The following is a 15,240-nucleotide window of genomic DNA, read 5'->3' on the forward strand; positions in this document are numbered from 1 at the left end:
AAACTCACATAGTGTGAGAAAACAATGCAAACCTACCAACTAATGTATAAAATGGTGTTACAGGTACAACAAAGGTTATCTTGTTTTCTTTTCAGAAACAATGCAAACGCTTATGGTGCACAAGCACAGAAGGTGTTCACAAGGGTTGTCGTACTCAGCACATGCCTTTGGCCGATGGAACAGTTTGTGGTGTGGGAATGGTAAGCCTTCACATGTTTCTGGGTTCTTGCATATGGCAAAATCATTGATGTAGATAAGAAAGATCTGTGCTTGCAGTGTGGCAATACTGCACCTGTAGCATGGTGATTGTGTGAACAGTAGCTACCTGCTTTAGCTGCAGTTTCTCTCCTGTAACGTTGTGATATAAAGAACATAGGTTGTCTGTTCAGAGTACTGATAAAAGTTTACAGATGACACATTGATTAAAAATAGGGTGAAGACCTCAGGGGAAAGTTTCCATCTTCCCTTCTGTTTGAAAACTTTAGATCATTCATAACAAGTTGGGTTCTTTCCTCATCAGTAGGGCTCCAAAGATGAATTTCCTGGAAACAAGGCATCCCAAAAGTGTGTTTCCCCCAGTTTGTCTTGTTGAGGCTGTTTCATTGCATCAAAGAGAATTAAGTAGGAGTGACTTAGATATGGGAACATATTTTTTTGGCAAGAGGGAGTGTATGGGTTAGAATCCTGGTTCCAGTAGATGTTTGTGCATTGTATCTGTTTCAGACAAAGTGTGAAAGCATCTGTCAGTACCTCTTAATCTACTCCAGTAAGTGCCTTAGCCACACATAACTCACACTGGTATTTTGTCTTGCCTGTTTTAACATAATTCAGGATACTTGTATGTGTTCGGTGCTAAAAACCAGGAGATCTCTTCTCACTTATACCCTAACATGTAGGACTCTACGTGGGTATATGAGGTACGGATTGAATGCTTTGACACATAAAAAAAGAAGAAATGGAAGCTGGACTTCCTACACTCGGCTCATTGGTTTATTTGGTAAATTGTGTTTGGGTGACGAGAGGTCAGCTCACTGCTTCCTCATCCGGCAGGTTGTTTTTGAATGCAGATCTTGATCTGTATCCTCTGAGGATAGCCTGTTTTGGGCTGTCTGTCAGAGTCATGAATATCTGATTAGTAGATGTAGTTGAGGTGCTTATGGAACATTGGTAGAAACAGAGGTAGTAGAGGAGGCTAGCTGAATCCAGAGTTATCAGTGAGGATTTGAGGATTTCAGTTTACGATTTGTATGTAGTTTGGGAAATTAACAGAAATTAGGTGCTTGAGTTTTTTGCTGATCTAGTCTGTGGCTTCTCCATGTCTCAGTTCACCACCAGCAAATAGAATTATTTTCTTACCTGTCAGGGGATTGTGAGATTAACTATTTCAGGGATTTTTGATATGCTCAGGTATGACAGTGATTATGTCAATTACTGCTGGTTTATTATGTTTGCTGCTTTTAATAGTAGTGTGCTTTGGGAGCTTCAGGGGCTGTGGGAGCAATATTAATTTTTTATCTTTAGATAATTTTATAGGTTGAAAGATGATTTAAAAAAATCTTTTCTAATTTCTTTGTACAGTAGGCTGCTATATTTCACTCAGTTATTACTGAATTTCCTTCCAATAGCTTTTAATCTTTATAGATTGCTCTTTTTCTTTTGGTATTTGCTAAGAAAGTAGTAGTGAAGAATTTGAAAATACTCTCTTAATGGAAAACAATTTAGTGAGTAAACCATCCCAAACGGCTTCTTTCTGTCTTGCAAGACTAGGAAAAGTTATTTGAAGTTTGCAGGGGAAGCTTTGCTTGATTAAATCCTGTGCATGCAGCTGGTGTTGTAACATTTAACCCATTTTTCAGTGAGCCACTGATCAGAAAGGTAGTTCATCTTTTATATAAAACTTCATGTGTAACCTTTAGTTCAGTTGACTTGTTTCTAATTTGCCAACATCAGAGCGTTTCTTTTATATAAGAACATGAAAACCTATTTTATGCAATTACTGCAGTGAAACCAGTTTTTTCTAGGAAGCGAAGAGCTAATTACAGTCATTACATCTGAAAGATGTAAGAAAGAATAGCAATTAATCGGACAAATTGTCACCTGTTCCTGCCTAAGGGACAGCTCCTTTGAAGCTCAGTCAGCGACTGTCAGGTGATGTTAATAGAATTAAGACATGGTGACAAGTTACTGTAATTAATATTTGCCAGCATGCTAAATAAATTTGTATTTGGCATTTGCAGCATTATTGCTGTGATAAATTCAGAAAAGACCCATTTAAGGCATTTGTAGTTTTAGTATCAACATTTTAAGCTTAGATTTGATATGTGAGTTTATTTTCATAGTAATCTTTAGTTTTTCTTCAGGTTATGTGTCTGATTAGTGGATCTTACTCTATGGACTGTTCTAGCAGTCATTGTATCTGTCCTTCCCCAAAATACAAGAAGATATAAATCTAATAATATTGGAGACTCTCAACTGAATGAGCAAACAGCTTTTCCTGAATGCCTGCACTTCCTAATGGAATATCTTCTTGCCATATGCAATCTACCAGCATGCATGCATTTTGAAGGAGAATTTTGTTTTGTAAGTCTCGTGGTGCACACACTTGTAGAGCTCAGTGACTTTCTGATATGTATAATATTAGCAGTAAGTATGAGTAGCATTTTCTTATAACATTAAAGGGAAAACACAGCCTAACATTTCAATGTCATAGAGAATAAAGAAAATATTTGCATGGGAATTTGAACACTTCCTGTATTATTTCTATAGAGTTAATATTATTAATTATCTAGAATTAATATTACTAAAACAGAAAGCTCACTTTCACTACAATTTTTTGTGTAGTCAGATTTCTTTGATCTGATCAAACTGCACTTTGTTCATCCTAGTTAGCTGCAAAAATGAATTATATTTACTTGTTGGGCTTCTGCTGAAGTATCTGAAAATTTTTCTTCTCTTTTTAAATGTTTTGAGTGCTTAGGTCTGACAGTAGCCTATAGGTTAGCAATTCTACTGTGTGTGCGTCATGGTTTAACTCGGCAGCTGGCAACTAGGACCTGAGAGCCGCTCGCTCACCCCGCTCCTTCCCCCAAGTGGGATGAGGAGGAGAAATGGACAAAAGGTAAAACTCGTGGGTAGAGGTAGAGACAGTTTAATAAGACAACAAAAGAAATACTGATACTGCTGCTACTAATGATAATAATCAATATGCAAAACAAACTATATATTATCTTACCACCCGATGACTGATTTGCTGCCACTCCCTGAGCAGCAAGCTTGGAACCCAGAACTTGCGGATTTTGCAAATTTTGCAAGACCTAGAAAAGACCAAACTCCCAGAAAGGTTCAAAGAGAAAAAGAAAGGCCTCCTGCCCCCCAGCCAACCTCCATTCATAACCTGAGCATGACATCTATGGTATGGAATATTGCCACTGGCCAGCTTGGGCTGGCTGCACTCTCTCCCAGCTCCTGCACACCTGCTCATTAGCTGAATGTGGAACTAGAGAAAGTCCTTGATTTCTTAGAAACAACTAAAAACATGAGTGTTATCAACATTCTTCTCATACTAAATCCAAACCACAGCAGCTACTGGGAGGATAATTAACTCTACCTCAGCTGAAACCAAGACAGTCTGAGAACAGTTTCTTGCTCCGTTGATACTCATGTTGTATCCCATCACTTCAGGTGCTTTTTGTTTGCCTGTTTGGCTTCACAGAGATCCATAGGGGAGTCTGAGTTGCTACCACCTCTTCTAACATCACACAGACCTTCACTGAAGCAGAGGATGGATCTTTTAAATTCTTTGTCCTAATTGGTACTTCAGAGACAAAATGATAGTAAATATATCTAGACATGCCATATGTAAACATTTGCTAGTTTTGTAGTGGTGAGTTTCTACATACCATAGAACTATATTCGTCACTGCTTAAAAGTGTTTCTGGTGTTTTTTTTGTGAGAGATGTTACTAAATACAAAAGTATACATTCCTGGATTGTTTTCTTAAAGTATATGTTATAAACAGAATATAGAGTTTTTATTAAAATGTTATTTTTAGTGTAATGAGGCACAATGGCATGAAAAATATTAAATGGTTAGTGCTTTTTCATGTCTTGTCTCTGTAATAAAAGTTACGATGGGAGTATCTTCAGAATTATGCTTTAGATTAGTCAGAGGTAGTGTGCTCACTGGGTGCCACAATGAGTTTTGATTTTTGTTGTGATGATATAAACTACATGTACAAATTAAAAACATAACAAATCACAGTAAGGAAAGTATTTATGTGCTGCACTGAGGACCAAGAATCCAAAGGAGGCCCCTATCTATGACAAGATGTATGAGAGAATTATTTTCCATTAGGACAGAAACTGGAATGCTTTAATTGGCCTGGTTTCCTTCTCTTAACTGTCATAATTCTTGTTGCCGTCACGTTCCAGGTAGGAGCTAATTTGATGGATGCTTAGGAAATGTGAACAACTGAAAGCGGATCTTTTTGCCCTGCTTCCTCTTTGGTTTTCTTGTTGCATTCTAGTCAGAAATCTCTTTGTGCTTTGAAATTTCTGCAGACCAGAAGGCTCTCATTATTATTGGTTTGGATTGTTTTCAATTGCTTTCTTTTCTTTTGCTATCTGTTTCTTTTATTTTTTGGGAGACTACTATTCAAAGGGTTCTGTAGTGAGGAATTTCCTTGCATTTATACCCTGGGATAGTACAAAAGATTTCTCTTCACCTTGAGAATACGAAGTTTTGGGGTTTTTTTCCTTTCTTTCTGAAATTCCAAAAAAGAAGTGAGTTTGGAGAGTGATTCAGGCTTTGGCATGTTGCATATCTTTGTTCAGAATTAAAAAACTAAAAACAAACCACAAAATAATGTTACTAGGTAGAATCCCTAGATCCCCTGGATTTCTTCATAATTCGAAATCTAATCCCATTTTATGGAGGACCTAATTAAAAGGAGTGGTAAGCTAGTAGTATTATGGAAAAGAAATATCTACACTATTACACGTAACAAAGTTGGTTACAAGCCAACTGATATACAAACTCTCCTTACACATATCCATCTCCACCTTACATCTGGCTCAGAATCATGGCTTCTGTATAATGAAATTATGCTGTTTTTAGCAGATATTCCAGTAATGGTAACTCCTCTGTAGGAGTTGGCGATGCACATCTCAGCCAAAAAACCCACCTCCAAAGAAGAATAGTTGGTGAAACCACCTATCTCCTAGGAGTAGTGTTCTCAGAACAAGTCTTTTTCTTGGTATGAAAATAACAGCAAAAACGCCCAATAAAGTGTCTTTTTTTTTTTCTCTTCTGTAGTTATTTAAGACACTCAAAAGGGTTGCACTCTGATCCTTCCTGGATTCCTGAGCAGTGTACAAATATGCTCATGTTCCATTGATTCCTTGTACATTGGAAGGGAGGTGTAGGAGGTAGCTATGGGATCTGACCCAAACTTTTCGATGTCCCGGAGCTGTCCCAGTGTTTTGCATAATGGAGGTTTGTTACTTAAACACTGAAAAAACAAATGTCAGAAAAGTCTGGAAAAAGCTGTTCAGCAGCAAGAAGGAATGCACATTAGAAATAACAGTTTGATTGGAAAGCATGTGCCTTGCGTGTGTGTGAAATGTTTATTACTTCTATTCACTGTAGACATATATTGAGCTAGTGTCTCTGAAAATATCTAAAATAGCTGTCAAGTGAATTAAGACTTCATCCCAGTCCCTTTATAGCCACATAAGGCGAGGGATACAGGGACAATTGAGAATGTGGATGCAGACCAAGAAAAGGATTGCTTTGATCAGTAAAAGAAGTGGCAGTCTCTGTTTCTCTGGTATATTTGCTGTTCTTAAGTTGTAGGTTACTACCAATGTATTGATTTCTTTTAAAATCATTGCATTGCTTGAATACCTCATGAATGTAACACAAGAAGATAGTTACTCTGAAAGAATAATTCATTATGTGTGTGTGTACGTATATGTAAAATAAGTACAAAAAATTGAGATGGATTTTAAGAGTTGGGTATAGGGGATATGTTAACAATCTGGGAAGTGGCAAAAGATCTTTTGAACTGTAAATACAGTATAAAGTGTATTTAAGGGCTCAAACCAAGAATTTTTGCTATAAATTGGGATTTCTGTAAAATACTTTTCTGATGAGATGTGATTTCAGAAAAATTAAGTTTTCTGTGGGAATATATCAAGGGAGAAATAAAGTATGTAGATTTTCTGCAAGAAAAATTGAAAATTTTGTAAAAAAGGATTAAAATATTGTGAGTTTTGTTGATAATTAATGTCATCTGTGTAATAAATGTAGGCTCATCCGAGAATCCATGCTACATAGATAGAGACCCGAGATGCTATAGTTACAACTTCAGTTAGACATTTCTCCAAGCTCCAGTGATTGCTAACTGCTCTGTTTTCACTGTTCTTATACGCTCTACGTCCCACTTCTCATCTTGTCTTGTTTCTTTGAGCAATGTGCTTTCTGAAGCATGGGTGTTACAGCAAGAGGCTGGAGAGCAGACATAGGTCTAATGTGCAGCAAACTGTTTCCTAATATCCCCTTGCAGCAAAGGCAGAGAGAGGTCTGTAGCAGTACATTCATTCAAGGGTATGAATGGGAACATCCCATAGAGATAAATACAGCCAGAAGCAACAGCTCTGAGGATTGTGGACTTCGACATTCATCTGAGTGGGTGTTCTTATCTTTGCTCCCTGCTCATGGGCTTATGTGCTGAATCTATGTAACTTCTAAGATTCATACTTCTTTCCCATCTCTGTGTGATTTGAATCTACTTTGAGACAGTTTATGCTCAGACCTTAGCTACAGGCCCGATGCTTTACAGTGAGCTGGTCTTGTGCTGCAGCCCTGTGTTTAGTATTTATCAGTTCTCTGGCAACAGCTATGTCCATTTTCCTTTTCCACATTCAGTCCACTACAACTTTCTCTTCCTGTGCTATTCACTGGCTCATAGTCATTCTCAGGGCCCTGTCTGGCTTTCAGGAGTGAAGAAATTGTATTTTAGAAAGCAGAAGGAAATCAGAACAATAAAACTGGATATTTGGAAGGCAAAATACAGACCATCATGTCCACTTCTGCGATGCTTTGTCCTTTTAATTTTCTCCTCATACTTGTCTTCAGTGTTCAGTCATCTTTCCTTTTTAGAAGCACCAGCAGCTACGAGCAACATCCGTGGAAACATGTTGATGTCTGGAAACATGAGTAGTTTCTTATGAGCCTCCTTTTCTGCAAGGCTACACGGGGCTTTAACACATGAAATTATGTCCTCATACACTGAACATGAGTGTTTCAATCTTTGCCCCAAGATCTTAAAAAACTATGTTCATCTCTGGGAGTAGTCTGTAAAATATTCACAGTAATAGTGAACTTGGAGTCCTTTTTCTGCTGTGCGTCATACCAGGCTGTGTATGAAGTACTTGATTTCAGCAGATTTCTAGTCCTGTTCTGCGTGCATCTGTCACTCCCCTTCATTCAGCTGAAATCAAGTATAGCCTGGCAATTAATGCTTTAAGAATTTATTTCAAAATTGCTTTCCTGGAAATTTAGCAAGTTCAATAAGCTATGAGATAAGTTGGAAGTACCTGAAATCAGTTTATCAAATCATAGATTAATCCATAGGCAGGAGTCAAACTGCTGATTATAAGCAGGTGCTTAAGAAATACAAATCTGGGTACCTGCAGGTTCAATGGTCACAAATTTGAACCATTAAACCTCTCTTTCATGCCTGAAGATAGAATAATTGCATCTAGACTTGGGTCAGAATCGCTGCCTTTTTGACAGAAAACCAACTGTTGACCTTGGCTAGAGCAGAGCTGCCACTTGCTGTAATCAGTATGTTTGGAATTACAAGTAATACCCACTTTACATGATGCATACATTATATTTGCCATAACAAATGTAGGAAAAAAAATTGTTAGTGATTAAGTTTAAGAAAGTTCTGTGTATCATAGTATGCTCAGTGAAGCAATGATTCAAGCAAGCACAAAGAAACATCTGGAATGCGTCTGGTGCTGTAGTTTTCTACTGTGACTTCGTCATGTTGCTTCAGTAGGAATGCAGCAGAATAATAGCTGACACAAGTTTGTTGAATAAGCTATTAAAATCCCAGATGTGAACATGTGCTTTGCATTTTTATGGATCAAAATAATGCTGTTGTGGGTATAAAATTTCATTTTACAACTCTGTCTTTTCCTGAATTCCCCCTTCAAGTTATTGTAAACTTTTTTTGTGGAGAGAGGAAGAACCTAAACTCTAGGTCACTGTCCCATATTTGGATGCAGTATTCATTTTCTGAAGTGGGATTTAGAATCTTCAGCCTATAGTAGTGAAAAATTATTTCCTAAGATGCTAATTGACAGTTCTTGGAAAGGCAAGGTCTTAATGTTTCCTCGTATTTACCTTAGACTTTTACATACTGCAGCCTTATCCTTTGTTACTAGGTACTAGATGCTAACTGTTAGAAGGCTTGGGTACAAAGGTACCCTAAGGGCATCTTGGAAGAAGTAATCAAAACTAACAGTAAGCACTGCAGTGAGAAAATCGTGTGCAGATACGCAGTGCAATAATGGTGTCTTTTTGGTGTTAAGTTAAAGCATTAGTCTTAGCATCAAGCGAGTGATGATCTGGCCAGTTTGCTAGATCATTTAAATGATTGTGTGACAAGATAGATCTAGATTTTATTCTGTGTTTGCTTTGGGCTTGAAAATCACCTCGAATGGTCATATTCTTAGAGGAAGGCATTCAGGGCTTAAAAGATGTCCCATGTGCAAGAGTTGCTGTGACGAAGAATTATACAGGCAGGCAATTTTATTGCCAAGTTGGATTAGGCACTTAGGCAGAACTCGGAAAGGAGAATCTGATTCTGTGACAAATTCCTATTTTGAAAGCAAAATGATTGTTGGCATATAAGTATCAATATAATAAAAACATATACCAATTAGGAAAAAATTGCTTCTAATTATTATTTTATGCAGTGATAAAGCCACTGAACAACATTTGAGTTTTGTGTCATTCAGGTATATTCAGAAAGATTGCTCATATCACTTCTGGGTGTTCAGCAAGGTTTATGTTACTAGATAGTTCCTACAATACATTTTTAACATCATAATAATCCCAGTGGAATTCTGGAATTATTTTATCTTCTGTGTGTCAGAGTTTCTTAAATTGTTTCATGTGCTGGAGACTTTAGTTACCAAAACGCTTCTAGACTTTAAGATAATTTGAAGCAGTTTTTTTGTCACGGAGAGCAGAGAGGCAAAGCCTAAGCTTCAGAAATACCAAGCAGTTGAGTTCATGTCATCTGTTCTGATGATTCTAGTGACTGGTCCATGTATGTAGTGCAGGAGAAGATGGAATAAGCTACTCTTAGTCAACATGTCTAGTAGAATCTCTCCTGACAACAAACCTAATGATCAGTCTAATCCTGAGTCTGCGAACACTCATTTGAAATAAAGAATTCTCTCTGTTGTGTATGAGCACTGACCCCATGTAATCCATCATGCCCAGTGTCTTATCTCCAGATGTGGGCAGTCTTTAGTGCTTCAGAGGGTGTTAGGAGTCAAGGACAAAGTTGAGGACATGTTACCCACATAGAAGTCTGCAGGAGACATAGGGCTGATGTTACAGTATCCTGTAAATATTCTATTTTATTATGTGAACTATTCCACTACAATGTGATCAAATATATCATCTGGGATTTTCTAAAGCGTACAAGTGAATTAGAATGCCAGCTGCCACAAGTCATCAGTAGGATTAGTGCTGGTAATTCTTGCAGGTTCTTTGGAAAAAATCACACCTGCACCAATCATAAGATTCTTATTTAGACTTTTTAGTCGTGTACTTTTTGAGTAACCACTGAAGTGGACAAATATTTGCTGAGTTGAAGTCTTAGATACTAAATACATAGAAGCAAGAGACTGATCACTTGATTCTTCTGGGGAAAAAAAAGCAAGTAATTACAACTTTCTATGAATAATAACAGTTTACAGATATGAGGTGGTGAAGTCTCATAACTGATGTGCCCACAACAGAATAGTCTTGCAATCTTTGTCATCTTAATAATGCAAATCTCAGCAGATGAAATGAAAATTGCACCTTTATGTAAGTTTTTAGTTGAAAATAGGTAGTTCTTGAGCACCAATAATATCTGAAGTAAAACAGTGGATATTGCAATGTAGTATCTTGCTCTAAGAATTATTATTTCTTTAAATATTAATTCAGTTTTAATGGTAAAAGTAGATTTGTTAAATTAGTAGTAAATACAAAATTATTGTGAAATAGGCGTAAAGTATTTTATAATTTTATTTCTGTTGTTATAGGTGTGAAAGTCTGAGTTTAAGCATAAACCTATAGCATCATCTTGCTTTAGCATAAACAAAGTCTTAAATGCTTGAAAATGTGTGCTTTTCCCAAACAATCCCACTAGGTTTTTTTAGCTTTCAGGACACGCAAAACACCCTGAATTTCTTGGTGGTTTTTTATCATACCTTTTCATTTTTTTATATCAGTATGCATTTCCAAATTAAACTGGGAGAATCTCATACACACAAGACGATTGTAAATTTATTTTTGAAGTTTTTGAGCAGTGATCTCTTAAATTTTTTTTCTTTCTGTGCCTATAATATACAGTAACCTTTTGCTTGACTTAAGAATTTTATTTTGTTTGTCGACTGTGCAGCACTGCCGCCATGGAATTTGTGTGAGCAGAGAAATGGAGATGCGTCCTGTAGATGGAGAATGGGGACCATGGGGACCTTATAGTTCATGTTCAAGAACTTGTGGAGGTGGAATCAAGAGCACCACCAGGCTGTGCAATAGACCAGAGTATGTTTTTTATTGTGTTTTACATTAGCACATAATGAAGATATTGTGACATAATGGATTAGCTCAAAACAAAATTAAGTTATCGTGGATTGATGCAAATGGGTTCGAAGCACCAATTAAAAAAATGCTTGCTTCAGCCGTGTTTGAAAAATGAGATAAGTCTACAGACTTTAATATGCGGAGAACTCTTACATTACTTTCATCTCAACTATATAATTAATATTTATACATATTTGTAAAGACTTAGTTTGGCAGAGTCTTTTTTTTCTAACTTTACCCTAAATGTTCACGGTTTCTTTAAACATTCAGATGCTTTCTTTGGAGTAAAAGCTGCAAAAATATATTCCCTGGTAATCTTTTTCATGAAACACTTGATTTGTTTGCACGCCACCACCGCCGGTAATGCCCACAAGGAACACTGATTACAGCAGAGTCATTTACAACTTATTTCTATAATGGGGGACCTCTATTGACTGCAGAATTCAATATGGGTTTCATTCTCTATAACAAATTTCAGTGAGAACTTTACCCTTAACTTCTCCAGAGGCAGAACCGTATTTGCAGCCTGGGTAGTTTCAGGGTTTTTCTAGGAAGTCATGTCATTTTGATATTATCAGTGGGATAAATGAACCTCAATCGACCAATCTCAGGTTATTTTATTTTCTCTGAGGAAGATGTTAGACTAGATTCCCATTAGGTATGCCTCTATCAGTCAGTAGTAACTGATGGTGTCAATATGGCATTGATTTATTCTTTTTTGTCCTCCCCAAGAACCTACTAGTACTGAATTATTGTGTAGCAGGGTTTATAACAGTTAGGAAATGTATTTTAGACTTTACAGTAAATTAGGTGTTTTCCACAGTTTTCCCATTTTAGTTCTTTTGATCCCCAAACTGAAACTGATATTAGGACTACAGAAAAGAGTGTGTCAGCTCCTGACTCTGTCTCCTTTCTTTGTTACTCTGTAAAATAATAATTTTGAATTACTGAGGGAAGTGCTGCTTCTCTAAAAATAGGGCTGTAATCTTCACTAACTTGATAAAAGTGTTAAAGTTAATAATGCTTTTTTTCCCAGGCAAAATATGTGTGAGTGTAAGGGAAATAAAAACATAGTAGATGTTAATAAACATCAGTAGCTTGATTCCCACCTTCCTTAGCAGTGTATTTTACATGGACTTTTTATTTTCGTCACATGGTTATAAATGTATGCACAGTGCAATAGAAGATAGGAGTGTGTGTGGGGAAAGTCAGTAAAACATGGCAAAATGCTGTGTGAGATTTTCTCCTTGAGATCAGTGGTTCAAGCCGCTTTTCATAGAAAACAGCAATTTTAGAAACTGACTGTATTTTACATGTACCTGTTTTTGTTAGGCCAAGAAATGGCGGAAAGTACTGTGTTGGCCGCAGGATGAAATTTCGGTCATGTAATACTGATACGTGTCCAAAAGGCAAAAAAGATTTCCGGGAGCAACAGTGCTCTGAATTTGATGGCAAACACTTTAATATCAACGGTCTTACGTCTGCTGTTCGCTGGCTTCCAAAATACAGTGGTAGTAAGTAATTATAATTTTTTTCAAGTAATGAATTAAAAAATGTTACTTTTATTAAAGTTTTAAAACGGACAAGAAACCTGTTGGATTTTCTTTCCAGTTTCTATGAAAGATCGCTGTAAACTTTTTTGCCGAGTTTCTGGAACAACTTCCTACTATCAGCTGAAGGACAGAGTTGCTGATGGTACTCCCTGTGGAGCAGAAACCAATGACCTTTGTGTTCAAGGCTTATGCAGGGTATTTAAATCTAAACTTATTAATTATTAAAATCAATTTTAACAGATGGTAAAGTAGATATTAAATATTCATCCAAATAACCATTACTGAAAACATGTTAAGCAAGATGTTTTGAATTTACTGATTAATTTTAATCCCTACCAAATTAAAGATCTGGAAATGGAGGCAATTAAATGAAGAACGTACAGGTGAATCTGAAGAACCACATTCCTTCCTCATTAAGCCTCATATGTGAGAGAGTTAATATTGTCCAAGTGAGCAGGGAGAAACTGATCCAAAATTGGCATAAAGGGAGGAAAGAAGCATGCTTTGTGTTTATTGCCTTCATATTTCTGCTATCAAGAAGTAAAAAGTAGAAAATCCAAGGGTAGACAGATTATGTATTTCTTATTTCATTGCAAAATCAAAAGGAACTGATCCTTGAAAGGGATCATTTCAGCTTTTGTTGCCTAATAGCAATTATGGACGTGACACAAGATTTTGTCGGGAGAAGCAAGCTGATATGTTATAGCAACTCAAAACTTTTTTGTCAAGCCCAGGTTGTTTTGCTGGTTGCAGTGAAACTGAGTAAATTCAGGAGTAGGAGAAAATGTAGCCTTTTTTTATGGTGTTGAATCAAGAGAAAAGAGGAAATGCCAGAGAGTCGTTCTGTTTATCATAATTTTTTCAAAAAAATGAAGTTTAAGTAAAGATACATAAACAAAAATTGTGCTTATGCTAGTTTAACCAGCATAGTCTACGTGTATTCCTTTGCTTATTTTGCAGTAATATGAGACTTTAAAAGAGTTGATGACCATGTACACACACATAATGCTTTTAGGATTCCAAGATTTTAATGTAAATATGACTTTAAACACTGTGTTGGTCTTTTTCATTAAAAAAATCTTTACATACTGTTGTGTATTCTTACACCATTTTTGACGTATTAAATGTATTTGGACCGTACATTCTTAGTACAACAGCACAATTGTATTTTGCCCTTACATCACAGCACCCAAAAACATAAAAGGCTTTTCATGAATTGCTAAGGAAGACCAGTTATATACAGTGAATAAGAATATTTCTGGGGAGTGGGAGGCTTACGTTGTTTGTTTGCATTGTTTTCATTTGGGCTGCATGACACAGGGCTATTGCATTTCTTTTGTAGCAAGCAGGCTGTGATCATGTTTTGAATTCCAAAGCAAGGAGAGACAAATGTGGAATCTGTGGTGGTGATAATTCTTCATGTAAGACACTTGCAGGTACTTTCAACAGTGCTCATTATGGTACGTTTTATTTGGTTGGTTTTGTTTTTTTTTTTTTAATCAATGTATATTTCACTGTGGCTTAGAAATTATTTTAAATTTAAGGAAGTGGGAGTTCAGTGTATGTTCTCTAGTGCCTCTGCCAATAAAGTATATCTCTGATTTTCAGTCACATGTACCCTCTCAAAGATACAGAGGCAAACACTGTGGCATGCTGACTTATTCAAGAGGAAAAAAACAAAAATCAATCTGTTGTAAGGTCTAAACAAAAGACACGAATAAAAGACATGATGATAGTTAAAGTGCTTTAAAAGCAAGAATGCTTCCTGCTTTGCACTTTGCATTCTCTTGTCTGAAACTATGCAGCTGAAGGACTTATTCCAATGTCTCCTTTTGGTTGTGTGAAGAGATAGCAAGAAGTCTGTGGGGTGAGCAGCTGATGTGGTTCTTTTTGTCCTATAGCGAAAAAGATGCCTGTGAAATGTGAGCCTTCCCTTTCCAGAGAGCATGGGTGGCAACGTTCATGTTCGTTCCTCTTTGTTGGCATGTAGTGAATGAGAAACTCTTCTGAATTCCTATTTCTGTGATTTAGTCTCTCTAATAGAGCTACTGATAGTTCTTCCAAAAGTACTCCTTTCTGGGAAGTATGGAGAGACTGTTGTATGTGTGTAGCACTACAGTTAAGTAGTTAGAGCATGGAACACAAGGACAGAGGTCTCCAGGTCAGTATCAAATTCCTAAAGGCTCCTTTGTGCTGCTTCACTGGTTGAGAGAGACCACAGGCAAAGTAAGAGTGATACCTGGAGAGCTGCCAAATAGAATCTTCATAGAACAAAGATATTGCTAGTTGAAGAGGAAAGTATGCCCAGTATCCTGCTGGATTTTTTTTTTTCCTGGCTGAGGGCTTGTGCCAAGCAAAAAGTATCAAAAAACTTAAAGGTGGGATACAGCTACCCTTCCTGTACAAATACGAGTAACTTTTCTTGTGTCTGTTCTGAGAAGTTGGAGGAAGACACAATGCTATTAGAGACTGGGTTTCTGAACTTGTGGTCAAAGCATTGAAGGAAAGAATGTTGTTATGATAATTGAGTAAAGGATTGTCAGTGGTTTTGCTTTATATTGCTATGAAAGATCTTTTTGCTTACAGGTAGCACATTAATTCTGTCACAAATACATTTGATAGAAGTGACCATTACTCTGAAACCGTTATTTATACAAATATGGTTGAGATGGTCACTTTCTGCTGTTTATTGACTTTGTATTGTCAGAGACTTATTTGCTTCGAAGTGAAGTTGGAGGAAGACAAAAACCCCATGTTTTGGGATGAGGAAAACCTTGATTTATTATTTTGATTTTGTACTTAGATGAAT

The 15,240-nt window shown here is 36.7% G+C and overlaps 1 protein-coding gene across 6 annotated transcripts in view; it reads left to right on the forward strand.

The window, feature by feature from the left end:
- ADAMTS20 (ADAM metallopeptidase with thrombospondin type 1 motif 20) overlaps positions 1-15,240 on the forward strand; it is a 112,038-nt gene that overhangs the window by 38,300 nt on the left and 58,498 nt on the right. For 4 of the 6 annotated variants that reach the window (XM_075428136.1, XM_075428139.1, XM_075428141.1 and 1 more), the window contains exons 11-15: positions 96-200; positions 10,694-10,839; positions 12,211-12,392; positions 12,466-12,626; positions 13,774-13,891. In XM_075428136.1, coding sequence (XP_075284251.1) covers positions 96-200; positions 10,694-10,839; positions 12,211-12,392; positions 12,466-12,626; positions 13,774-13,891 — 712 coding nt within the window. The remainder of the gene's footprint in view (positions 1-95; positions 201-10,693; positions 10,840-12,210; positions 12,393-12,465; positions 12,627-13,773; positions 13,892-15,240) is intronic. The other 2 variants (XM_075428138.1, XM_075428137.1) reach the window with 2 other exon arrangements.

Source organism: Opisthocomus hoazin, chromosome 8, assembly GCF_030867145.1.
Source record: "Opisthocomus hoazin isolate bOpiHoa1 chromosome 8, bOpiHoa1.hap1, whole genome shotgun sequence".
In the NCBI taxonomy this organism is placed as follows: Eukaryota; Metazoa; Chordata; class Aves; order Opisthocomiformes; family Opisthocomidae; genus Opisthocomus; species Opisthocomus hoazin.